General features: G+C 54.0%; 1 protein-coding gene across 2 annotated transcripts; it reads right to left on the bottom strand.

Moving 5' to 3' along the window:
- Positions 1–289: 289 nt before the first annotated feature.
- On the bottom strand, positions 290–10,882 carry ANKRD54 (ankyrin repeat domain 54). Of its 2 annotated transcripts, none has more exons than XM_036457529.2 (8): positions 10,410–10,882; positions 8,893–8,940; positions 3,950–4,048; positions 2,875–2,946; positions 2,173–2,274; positions 1,976–2,100; positions 1,691–1,798; positions 290–1,336 (listed from the first exon to the last, which is right to left on the bottom strand). In XM_036457529.2, the coding sequence occupies exons 1-8, from the start codon at positions 10,732–10,734 to the stop codon at positions 1,262–1,264; spliced, it is 954 nt and encodes a 317-aa protein (XP_036313422.1). In that variant the 5' UTR covers positions 10,735–10,882; the 3' UTR covers positions 290–1,261. The 2 variants fall into 2 exon arrangements, with proteins under 2 accessions (XP_036313422.1, XP_036313423.1); XM_036457530.2 differs by having other exon boundaries at positions 2,173–2,220; positions 10,410–10,878.
- Between the last annotated feature and the right edge of the window lie 471 nt (positions 10,883–11,353).

The raw sequence follows: 11,353 nt of genomic DNA, 5'->3' as shown, positions 1-11,353 counted from the left end.
GTTAACCAGATCTGGGATTTGGGAACACGCTCCCCTCCCTCCTCTGAAAAGTAGCCAGAACCCTGCTGTGCTGGGCGGGGGGGGGGGGGGGGGGGGGGGGGGGGCGGAGAGGGGGGGACGGGGCAGAGCCAGTGGCCTGAGGCCAGGCAGGGCCTCCCTTGGTCCCCAACCAGGGCCTGTGCTCCTGCGGGGGAAGGGGGCGGGGCGGGGGTCCCTCCTTCCCAGGGAGTTCTGAGCCTTGTCTAGTGTATTAGTTTCCTGCAACAAATCACCGCAGACTTAGTGTCTTAAACAACACACATTTATTCTTACAGTTCGGATGGTCAGAGTTCTGAGTCTGACTGGGCTAACGTCAAGGTGTCGGCCGGGCTGGTTCCTTCCGAGAGGAGGACCGTTCCCTTGCCTTCTCCGGCTTCCGGAGGCCGCCTGCACTCCTTGGCGTGCGACCCCTTCCTTGCAGGGACAGCTTCTTGCTCCGTCACCGTACCCCCCACTTCCTCTGATCTGCTTCCCTCTCAGACGGTCCCTGTGACCACCTCAGGCCCCCCTGGACAATCAGGGCAACCGCCTTGTCATCACCAAGTCTTTGTGCCACCAGAGGTCACCGGGTCCCGGGATGAGAACCCGGACACCTTGGGGCCACTGTTCGGCCTCCAACCAGGCTGCCATGGTCTCCTGGCGCGTCATGGTCGGGAGAAAAGGGTTGGGTTTTTCTGCTCTGGGTTTAGCAGGTCCTTCCTAACCTGTATTTCTAGGGTCTAGGCTTACCAACCTCTCCTTCCGCCCAGAGAGCTCACAGCAATGTGTCCTTGACAGCCAGGTGCCAAGTCTAAATCTAACGCTGGTGAGAGGCGCGGGACCATCCCAGAAGCTCCTGAGCCCGAGGGCACCTGCCTGGAGCCACACCCTGCCGCTGCATCAAGCCCACGGCCGGGAAGGGACAGGGAGGGCTGGGCCCGCTGAGGTGCCAGAGGCCACGGAGTGGGTGAGCCCTGCTAGGCCCGCGCTTCCGGCCAGAGCTGCGGTGTGGCTGCATGCCCGGGGCCAGAGGAAGAAGCTGGGGCTGTGGTCCCAGCTCAGGGAGGACGGAGGCCATGGCTGGGAGAGGCTCTGAGGCTGGTGAGAGCATCTCTGGCCCACGGCATCCGGGGTGAGGAGGACGGCCTCACAGACAAGTGCAGCTCCCAGTCCCAGGCGCAGGCTTTCCTTAGTAACGGGGCGGGCGGGCAGGGGCGGGGCGGAGGACACGGAGCCCCTCTTGCTACCTCTTCTCCATGCTCTGCATCTGCAAGCTGAGGGAGGTGAAGCTGGCCAGGAGGTCGGTCACCTCATCCACCTGCGGGACAAAAGGGAGGCTCTGTCACGGGATGACCAGCCTGGGTGCCAGGCCCCAGGTCTTCTTCCCAACACCACAGGCCGGAGGGCAGCACCGTCTCTCCTCCCAAGGCCTGTGGGGGCTTCACTGGACTGTGCACAGCTGCCCAAGGGTCAGTCCTCGACAGCAGGTGGTCTCAGACCCAGCGAAGGGCCCCCAGCAGCTTCGAAGGAAGTGGGCAGAGGCTTGAGGTCACAGTGGGCTGCAACCCTCAGCCACGGCCTCTTTCTGCGCTGAGGGTCTGGCTGCTCAGAGCAGGGTGCACTGGCCCTGTGGTTCCTGCCAGACCGGGCCTGGCCCTGCGGCCACGCTCACCTGCTCCCTGGTGCTCGTCATCTGGAGGCGGGTGCACAGGTCGTCCAGCCGCTCCCGCTGCTCATGCCGCCCCAGGCGCTCCAGGTACTCCCTCAGCATCTGGATGATCTGGAACGAGGGGGCGGGCTGGGCTGGGGTCCCGGCTAGGAGGCACCGGAGCAGGTACCGGAGGGGTCAGAGTGAAGTGGCCCGGGAGCCTTGGCGCTGGAGGGGGGAGTCTGTGGTGAGGGCAGCGCCTGTCCAGTGCTGGCTGGTGCCGTGGCTCAGCATGAGAGGGGCACTCACCTGCTTCACCTCCAGCCGCACGGCCTCCAGGCACTGGGAGTGGCCTTCCTGCAGGATGCTCAGCTTTGACTTGGCCAGGTGCAGGGGCGTGCGGCCAGCTCTGTCCAGGGCATCCACACGGGCCCCTGTGGGAGCAGGCCGCGGTGAGCACCCGGGGTGAGGGGGTGAGAGGAGGGGGGAGGGGAGGTGCCACGTACCTCCTCGCAGCAGCGTGGTGATGACAGGCACGTGGTTGGTGCAGGCGGCTGAGGAAGAACAGGGATGTGAGTGCAAGCCACCAGGGCTGGGCCCCGTGCCTGCTGGGGGAGCGGGGCTGTCTCCGAGTGCGCCTGGCCAGGCCATGCCTCCTGGATGGCGTCACCAAAGCAGCAACTCGGGGGGGACTCGGCAATCAAGCCCGCTCCCTCCTGTGCCAGCGGGGACACTGAGCTGGGAGCTGTACCGGCCGCACTGTTCGCCAGGGAGGGAGTCAGCCACCCGGCAGGGCTCACTCCCTAGCAGAGCCGCTGCTGAGCCAGGTCAGGCGCCTCCATCAGCTCCGCTCAGGGCACAGCCAGCTGTGACTGACTGGGAAGACCATGGCGCCCACACTGGGAGCGAAGGCTCTCCCTAGATCCATGGACGGCAAACCGCGGCTCGCGAGCCACATGCAGCTCTTTGGCCCCTTGAGTGTGGCTCTTCCACAAATGCCACGGCCTGGGCGAGTCTATTTTGAAGAAGTGGCGTTAGAAGAAGTTTAAAAAACTTGGCTCTCAAAAGAAATTTCAATCTTTTGATATTTGGTTCTGTTGACTAATGACTGGCCTAGATGACAGCAGATCCTGCAGACCCAGGCTCTTCATCACAGGAGCCTGTCTGTGCCACAGAGAAGGGGTCCTGGCGGCGCTGCAGGCACTTACCCAGGTGCAGCGCCGTGTTCCCCAGCCCATCTCGCTGGTTGGGATCGGCGCCATGGTCCAGGAGCAGCTGCACTGGAAATGGGAAAACCCAGAGGAGCTGTCAGAGGCTCCCCTGGACCGGCCCTAACCCCACCCCTCACCTACCCTCAGAGTGGGTACGGAAACTAACATGGCCCTTTGTGGTTTCATTCATTCGCTCAGAGTTCATGTGCCGAATGCTGAGGGCCAGGAACTGAGCATTCCGGGAGGCCTCCTGCTCTATGCAGTGGTACAGGACTAGGATTTGGGGGAGAGGAGGGTCTTTTTTTTTTTATTGAATTTATTGGGGTGGCATTGGTTAATAAAATCATATAGGTTTCATGAGTACAATTCTCTAATACATCATCTGTATGTTGTGTGTTCTCCACCGCAAGGCAAGTCTTCCACCACCATTTATCACCCCCTTCCCTCTCCTAGCCCCCCTTTCCTTCTTGTAATCACCGCACTGCTGTCTGTGTCTGTGTGTGGCCTCTTCGTATCCTTAGTTGTAGGACTTCTGTTCATCTAGATTCTGGGAGGTTCTAAATGACGGTTGTTCTGTAGTTTGTGTTTTTGATGTGGTTGTGCGTAGTTGTGCATTTACCTACGTTGTCATCTCAACTGGAAGCCATGCTTTCAATTTTCATTTCCCTAGTGATTAATGATGTTTAATATGGTTTTTATGTTTTTTGATGATTTCAGTATCTTTAGTGATGTGCCTGCTCAAATCTTAACCTGGGTGGTGGTTACACCAGTGTAGACATACAGAGAGTTCGGTTCATACCTTACACCACACCCAGAAAAAGACTCCTAAAAGGGCTGTCCCGCTGCTGGGCTGGGCTCTGAGGAAATGGGGCCTGATGTCTTGAAGGACTGGCCCCAACCTCGGAGGCAATCTCAGTCTTTCCCCAGCTGAACCCCTTCCCTAGTCACAGGGCCAGGTCCCCAAGCTCGGAGAGGAGCGGGCACCGCCCGGCAGTGCAGACGGGTTTCCCCAGCACCCGGAGAGAGGCTACTGGTATTTCCACCCGCTCACTCCTCCCCCTCCGGGACTCACCAATCTGGTCATTGCCGTTGCAGGAGGCGAAGTGCAGAGCTGTGCGGCCCTTGTCATCCGCTGAACAGGGATCTGCCCCATCTTCCAGCAGCTGCTGCACTGGGACCACAAGACAGGGGAGAGGGGGAGTGAGTGTTAAACGATGCTCAGGCCCTTCCAGTAAGGCATGATCATGCATGGAGAGCTTGCCCCACGGGGACTACCCTCACGGGACTTGTTCTCCTGAGGGCACCACGGAGGGCAGACTCTGGGTGCTCAACCTACTTGTCTAGGGAGAGGACATCGTAGAAAGATCCTGGCCCTGAGTCAGGAGTTCTTGTCACAGAAACCCCAGTCCCGTGCCACTACCTGAATCAGATGCACACGACCCCAGCTGGCACGGCTGCCCAAGCTGCCGCTCGAGGCTCGCTTTGCTCCAGGAGGCAGCCTTCAGAGAGGTTCTGGAGCGCACAGACTAAACCCCAGGCTAAGCTAAGCTAGAAGAGAGGAAGACACTGCCGGTGGCACGGGCAGAGGGAAGAGCTGGGCTGGGAGTGAGAAGGCTGCTGTGGGCTCTGATCCACCACCAAATGGGAGCAATCTCTGCCCTGCCAACGCCAGGCTGCCGTGATGAGATAATGGACGTGATATTCCTTCCTCCAAAAGTATGGAGCCATTTTAAAGTGGAGGCATTAGCTATTAGATGTGCATTCCAACGAAAATGTGGAAATTGCTGCCAGACATCATTTTAGGGCAGCATTTTCGTCTGCCTCAGCAGACCTCTCAGGGACTGAGTCCTTCCTGACAAGGCCCAGATAGCTCCTCCGCCACGAATCCTTCCTGTCTCCTCAGCTGACTTAGCCAGTCCCTGTCCTGCTTCTCATGCTGTTCATCCTGCTGCTCGAACATTCTCCTGCTATTTTGGAGTAATTGCTGCTCTTCACTGAGCCCCAGCCTGGGGCCAGGTATCTGCCTGCCACGCCCCTCGGCCCCCCAGCAAGGTTCCCCTCCATTTTACAGACCAGGAGACTCAGCACAGAGCACGCGTGTTCAGGAGGACACGCTGGGATGTAACCCAGGCTTTTCTGCCTCCAGAACTAACATCTCTCCAACTGAACACATAACTTCGTTTTGGGGGGTTTTATCTTAGAAATGGTATTGCTTTAATAGTCTTCTTCTCCAAATATGTTGTAGGGGTTTGGTTTGGTTTATCTTAATATTACTTAGCTTGTTCAATGAATGTTGCTGGCTGAGTGAATAAGTGGATGAAGGAAAGGGTTTAGGGAGTGGAGGGGACAAAAGAGCTTCAGGCTATCTAGTGTTCATCAGTGCAATCACCGAAAGATAGCCATATCACAGAGACAGAAACCTAAGGTATCCAGTCCTATTTTGTGATTGGTGCAGCTATAGTCTTTGGAAAGCATTTTAGCAATATCTATCAGAAGACATCAAAACAGGCATACTCTTTGATGTAATAATCCCATACCTGGGAAATTATCTTAGAAATGAAATACCACCCTAACTGGTTTGGCTCAGCGGATAGAGCGTCAGCCTGCAGACTAAAGGGTCCCAAGTTCGATTCCAGTCAAGGGCATGTACCTTGGTTGCGGGCACATCCCCGGTAGGCGGTGTGAAGGAGACAACTGATCAATGTTTCTCTCTCATTGAGGTTTCTTTTTTTTTTTTTTTAACCCCTTTTCTTAGAAATTTTTTTTTAAATTATGTGTACATATTTTAACATCACCCCCCCTCCCTCCCCATACATACCCTCCCTCCCCAGAGTTTTGTGTCCATTGGTTGTACTTATACGCATGTATACAAGTCCTTCGGTTGATCTATTATCTCCCCCAGATTTTCCTCCCCTTCCCGCTGTAATTTGACAGTCTGCTTGTTGCTTTACTGTCTTTATATCTGTCTTTTGGTTCATCACGTTATAATGTTCTTTAATACCCATAAATGAGTGAGGTCATGTGGTATTTCTCTTTCATTGACTGGCTTATTTCACTCAGCATGATGTTCTCTAATTCTATCCAGGTTGCTGCAAATGATGAGAATTCCTTCTTTTTTATGGCAGCATAGTATTCCATTGTGTAGATGTACCATAGTTTTTGGATCCAATCCTCTGCTGACAGGCACCTAGGCTGTTTCCAAATTCTAGCTATTGTAGATTGTGCTGCTATGAACATAGGGGTGCATATATCCTTTCTGATTGGTGTTTCTAGTTTCTTGGGATATATTCCTAGGAGTGGGATTACTGGGTCAAATGGGAGTTCCATTTTCAGTTTTTTGAGGAAACTCCATACTGTTCTCCACAGTGGTTGCACCAGTCTGCATTCCACCAGCAGTGCACGAGGGTTCCTTTTTCTCAGCAACCCTGCCAACATTTGTCATTTGTTGATTTGTTGATGTTGGCTATTCTGACAGGTTTGCATCTCTCGGATAATTAGTGACTTTGAGCATGTTTTCATGTGCCTCTTGGCCTTCCTTCCGTCTTCTTTTGAAAATATTCTATTTAGCCAGGACCGGTTTGGCTCAGTGGATAGAGCGTCGGCCTGCGGATTGAAAGGTTCGATTCCGGTCAAGGGCATGAACCTTGGTTGCGGGCACATCCCCAGTAGGGGGTGTGCAAGAGGCAGCTGATCGATGATTCTCTCTCATCGATGTTTCTAGCTCTCCATCCCTTCTCTTTCTCTCTGTGAAAAATCAATAAAATATATTTTTTTTTAAAAGAAAATATTCTATTTAGGTCCATTGCCCATTTTTTAATTGGATCGTTCATTTTCCTTTTATTTAGTTGTATAAGCTGTCTATAGATGTTGGAGATTAAACCTTTATCAGTGATAACATTTGCAAATATGTTCTCCCATACAGTGGGCTTTCTTGTTGTTTTGTTGATGGTTTCTTTTGCTGTAAAAAAGTTTCTAATTCTCTATCACTCTCTCTTCCTCTCTGTAAAAAATCAATTAAAATATATTTTAAGCCTTAACTGGTTTGGCTCAGTAGATAGAGCTTCGGCCTGAAAACTGAAAGATCGCAGGTTCGATTCCGGTCAAGGGCATGTACCTTGGTTGCGGGTACATCCCCAGTGTGGGGTGTGCAAGAGGCAGCTGATAGATGATTCTCTCTCATTGATATTTCTGACTCTCTGTCCCTCTCTCTTTTCTCTGTAAAAAATCAATAAAATATATTTGAAATATATATATTAAAAATAATAATATGCAGAGAAAGAAAGAAAAATGTTAATCCTACAGCCAGTTTCACCATCAGAGTCCTGCAAGAGGCTGGTAAATCTGAGAGCCATTTAGATGTGAAGATGGTGTGTTAGAGGCACTGAATTACATCCTTTCTATCAAAATAAAAAAAGCACCACACACACACCTGATCCAGGTGAACCAGACGTGGTGCGCTCTCCCTCCCAGGAGGACACCTCTCGCAGGCGTGTTTCCTGTTCCCCTCTCCCCACTAAGCTCCAAGGCCCTTCTGTGCCTCCATAACCTGTTTCCTGAGCCCATTCTTCCACTGCTCACTGTTTCTGCCTCTGTGACTTTCTAGATAAACTTTCTCTTGTAGTTTGGGGGGGGAAAAAAAGATGAACTAGACTTTCTGTGGGAGGGAAGCATAATTAAAATATTCTTTGGTCATACACTAGAGATATTAAAAAGAAAGCTTGTCATTTATCCTTGAAAAGCTATCCAGGTTATTGCCTAAATATTCCAAACATATTAGATTGAGACCAAAGTGAAGAGAGTTGAAAAGCGCTCCAGTCTCCAGGCCCGCTCCCTCTGCGCTTCCAGGGACCAGGGCCATCCCCAGGCCGCGGTGCAGCCCCCCAGCTCCCAGGTAAATGGCCTCCCTCCGCACCTGCTGGACGTGGGCTTTCCTGCCCTTGGCCATGACCTATGCTCACACTGTATCTGTGACCACAGCAACCCACCACAACAGAACGATGTCCATACCAGGCAGACAAGGATCCGCTCCCGAACATGCCACGCCCGAGTCCCCAGAGTTTCTGGATGTCACTTTCCACACCACAAAGGGGCTTTGCAGACGAGATTAAGGTTAGGGGCCCTGAGCTAGGAACATTATCCCGGATTACTCAGGCCCAGTTTTATCCTGAGTCCTTGAAATCAGAGACCCTTTCCTGCGGTGAGATCACAGAGGTGGCCGTGCAAGCACTCAGTCCACTGCTGCTGAGCCCTGCAGCTGGGAAAGGCAGGAACAGACTCCCAGGCCTCCGGGGGGAAACCCAGCCCTGCAGACACCTGGATTCAGCCCGGGGACCTGTGTTGGCCTCTGACCCACGGAACTGTAGGATAACACATCTGTGTTGATTCAGACCACTGTGTTTGCGGTAATTTGTTACAGCAGCGGTAAGAACGAAGGGACCACTTCCCCCGATTCACAGGAAGGAATAAATCAGTGGATAAAATTAACTTTTTTCCTCTAATTTGCCCTTGAACCTTTGCTATTGTTACTGCCCTATCAGCTGGTGAACGCTAGAGAGCAATGACAGGAAAACCGGAGTGGTGTCCTGCGAGGAGCCGCCTATGCCTCCCAGATGTTCTGCCAGAAAGCAAGTGTGAGAACCACTGACCCAACTGCCGCAAAGCCTCGGCGAGCAGCTGAAGGTGCTGCTCTGTGCAGATGGTGGCTCTCCTGGCAGCTAACACCCACTGTCTGCTCCCCCAAAGTTCCTAACCTGCTGGGGGTCAGGGATACCGAAGCAGATGTGTCCCCACCACCAAGGAGCCCACGGGGCGATAAACGCTGACATCAGGAAGTTCCCGGTGACGGGGAAGCAGGGGGAGAGCGAGCACCGAAGCCAGACAAATCTTCTGTAAAGTGGCTGCAGCTAAACAGTAACTTCAGGAAGCAGGATCACAGGGTGAGCTGTCGGACGGGGTGAATTCAAGCACTGGCTTCCCTAACCGGCCCACGGAGCTGGATCCGCTTTGCACACTCACCTGTCTCCACATCGTTGGCATTGGCCGAGTCCCTCAGCCTCTTCAGAGCTGTGAAGAGAGGAAGAGGGTACCAGTAAGACACCAACAATCAGCAGCAGCCACAATGAAGCAGAAAGTGCACAGCTTCCTGGCTACCCACCACGCAGCTGCAGTAGCACCTAAGGAGACAGAGAGGAGCCAGGATACATGAGGCTACCCCGGGAACAAGGAGGCCGGGCACAGCTAGTGCCAAAGCCACATTCTGCAGCACTGGAGCAGCTGGGCGCCTTAGCAGGTTAGCTACCCTAGCACAGGTCTATCCCGGGCAACACAAGGCTGAGCTCCGTCCTGACAGCCGAGAGTTATTGCAAAGACAAAATGGGATGTTTCCATGGAAGCCCTCTGTGAACAGATGACACAGATAATCTTATATTAGGGGTGTCGAACTCAATCAGAGAAGGGGCCAAAATCTAAAATCCAGCCTAAATCGCGGGCCGAATGGTTTACTGAACAGTCATAAACTGTCATTGTGATGGAAACGCAGCAGAGTGCAGTGATGACAGCGCGGTGTGGGCCACATTGCAAGGCCTGGCGGGACGGATTTGGCCCGCGGGCCTTGTGTTTGACACATGTGTCTTATATCCTCCTTTAAAACAAGCCATTCCCAAATGCCTTACTTAAATTTGGTGATTTCTCCTACAATGACACTACCTCCATATTAGAGGCTAGTTGAAAGCAACGCCTTTGTCACCAGAAAACTGGTCAAATACGGCAGACACATCAGCGCAGAAGTTCGAGTCTGGCAGACCCGGGGTCTGATACCAGTTTCTGGCTATGTGCCTTGTGGGAAGGCACTTTCTCTGAGCCAGCTTCCTCTTCCATAAAACGGGATCAGTGTCTGGATCTCAATGAGAACTTACTGTGAGGATCAGAAATGATCACAACAGTGTTTGGTGCACAACAAAAGCAGAGTGACATCTATACATGCATTGCCTCGCTTAACTCTCCCAAAAACCCCTGTAAAGCAAGTGTCATACCCATTTTACAGATGAGAAAACTAAGGCTGAAAGGTCCTATAGTTTGCTTTAGGCAGAATGAAGCTGAGGCGTCCGATCGAGGTCTGCGCATTAAAACAAGCTGGTAGGATTTGGCTACAGGCTCTGGGCTCCCCCCTCGGACGGTAAAAGTAAAAGTAAAAGTATTCCGCGGTGGCCCCTGTTATTGCCTACCAACAAGCACCTGGAGTGGCGGAACGTTTCTATTCCGGAATTACCCAGTGCGAAGAGCCTGGGGGGGACTGGTTCTGAGCGGAAGGCTTTTTTCCCCTCTTTACGTTCATAGTCCATAGCAGTTGCTGGTGTACGTGGTAATTATTACTACTGAAAGGAGACCGAGTGTCAGTCACTCTGGGGTCATAGATCGGACGCCGGGGCGGGGAGGGGAGGGGACCGGGAGGCCTCCAGACTGACAGGGCCGGGCGAGGTCGGGGCCTGTTCCCGGGGAGGCCCGCCCGCCCCCCGCGCCCCCCGCGCTCTCACCGTGCACCTCCTTGCCCAGGGGTCCGAGGCGGCGGTGGGGCCTGGCGGCGCGCCGCAGCCGGCCGGCGGGGATCTTGCAGAGCAGCTCGTCGCGGGGCTCCGGGTCCTGCTGCCACAGGACGTGCAGGTAGCGCAGCGGAGACTGGGCCCCGCCGGACGCCCGGCTCGGGAGGCCCGCGCCGCCGCCCAGCGCGGACCCGAAGTCGGCGAAGGAGAAGAGGCCCTCGGGGCCCGTCAGCGGCTCCGGCGCCACCGCGCACTCGCCCTCCGAGCTGGAGCGGCCCGAGCGCGGCTCCTCGTCCGCGTCCCCGGCGGCGGCTGCCATGGCAACAGCTCCGCGCGGAGCCTCTTTCCGGACCGACTGACGACCGACCACTTCCCTCTCCCGAAGCCTCGCTGTCGGCGGGCGCGCGGGTGGGCCCGACCCGCAACCACGGCAACCGAGAGGCCCGGCTCGCGTAGCGGAGCGCTCCGAACCAATGAAAACCCTCCCAGCCTAAGCCCCGCCCTCCAGCCGGGCAATAGAATTGGCTTCCGGCAGTGTGACTGACGGACAGGGAAGCCAATCATAGTTTGGAAGGACCCACGTTCCAGCCCTACGTCGCTACACAAAAGCCAATAAAGTAGATTTAAAACACTATTTTTTTTCCATTTCCTCCATCGCAGCACGGGAAGATAACGGGCAGATGCTTTAACCAATCATATTAAGATGATCTGCAGCCAATCGCAAAGGAAAGTCAAGAAGCCAAACTTTAGGGAGAGGTAAATACGTATCTCTTTTAAATCAATGGACGTGGAAGAAAAAAAAAAAAGAATTTTCCACAATAGCGCAGGGTAAGTAGGAAAACGAAGGTAGGTTAAAACGTTGGCCTAACACCACGAACCAAGGAGTGATGGTTTCTAAATGCGATAAATTCCTTTATTCTGGATTCTCTCAGTAACCT

The sequence above is a fragment of the Pipistrellus kuhlii genome, unplaced genomic scaffold (assembly GCF_014108245.1).
Source record: "Pipistrellus kuhlii isolate mPipKuh1 unplaced genomic scaffold, mPipKuh1.p scaffold_m20_p_3, whole genome shotgun sequence".
NCBI lineage: Eukaryota > Metazoa > Chordata > Mammalia > Chiroptera > Vespertilionidae > Pipistrellus > Pipistrellus kuhlii.
Note: the sequence above shows the minus strand (reverse complement) of the source record. Positions and strands in the feature narration are given on the sequence as shown.

Excerpts from the sequence above, each read along its gene's own strand:
- ANKRD54 (XM_036457529.2), bottom strand. The coding sequence starts at position 10,734 with ATGGCAGCCGCCGCCGGGGACGCGGACGAGGAGCCGCGCTCGGGCCGC. Across the intron at positions 8,941-10,409 it reads CCTGGGCAAGGAGGTGCACG|CTCTGAAGAGGCTGAGGGAC; the intron begins GTGAGAGCGCGG and ends CTCTCTTCACAG. Across the intron at positions 1,337-1,690 it reads TGACGAGCACCAGGGAGCAG|GTGGATGAGGTGACCGACCT; the intron begins GTGAGCGTGGCC and ends TTTGTCCCGCAG.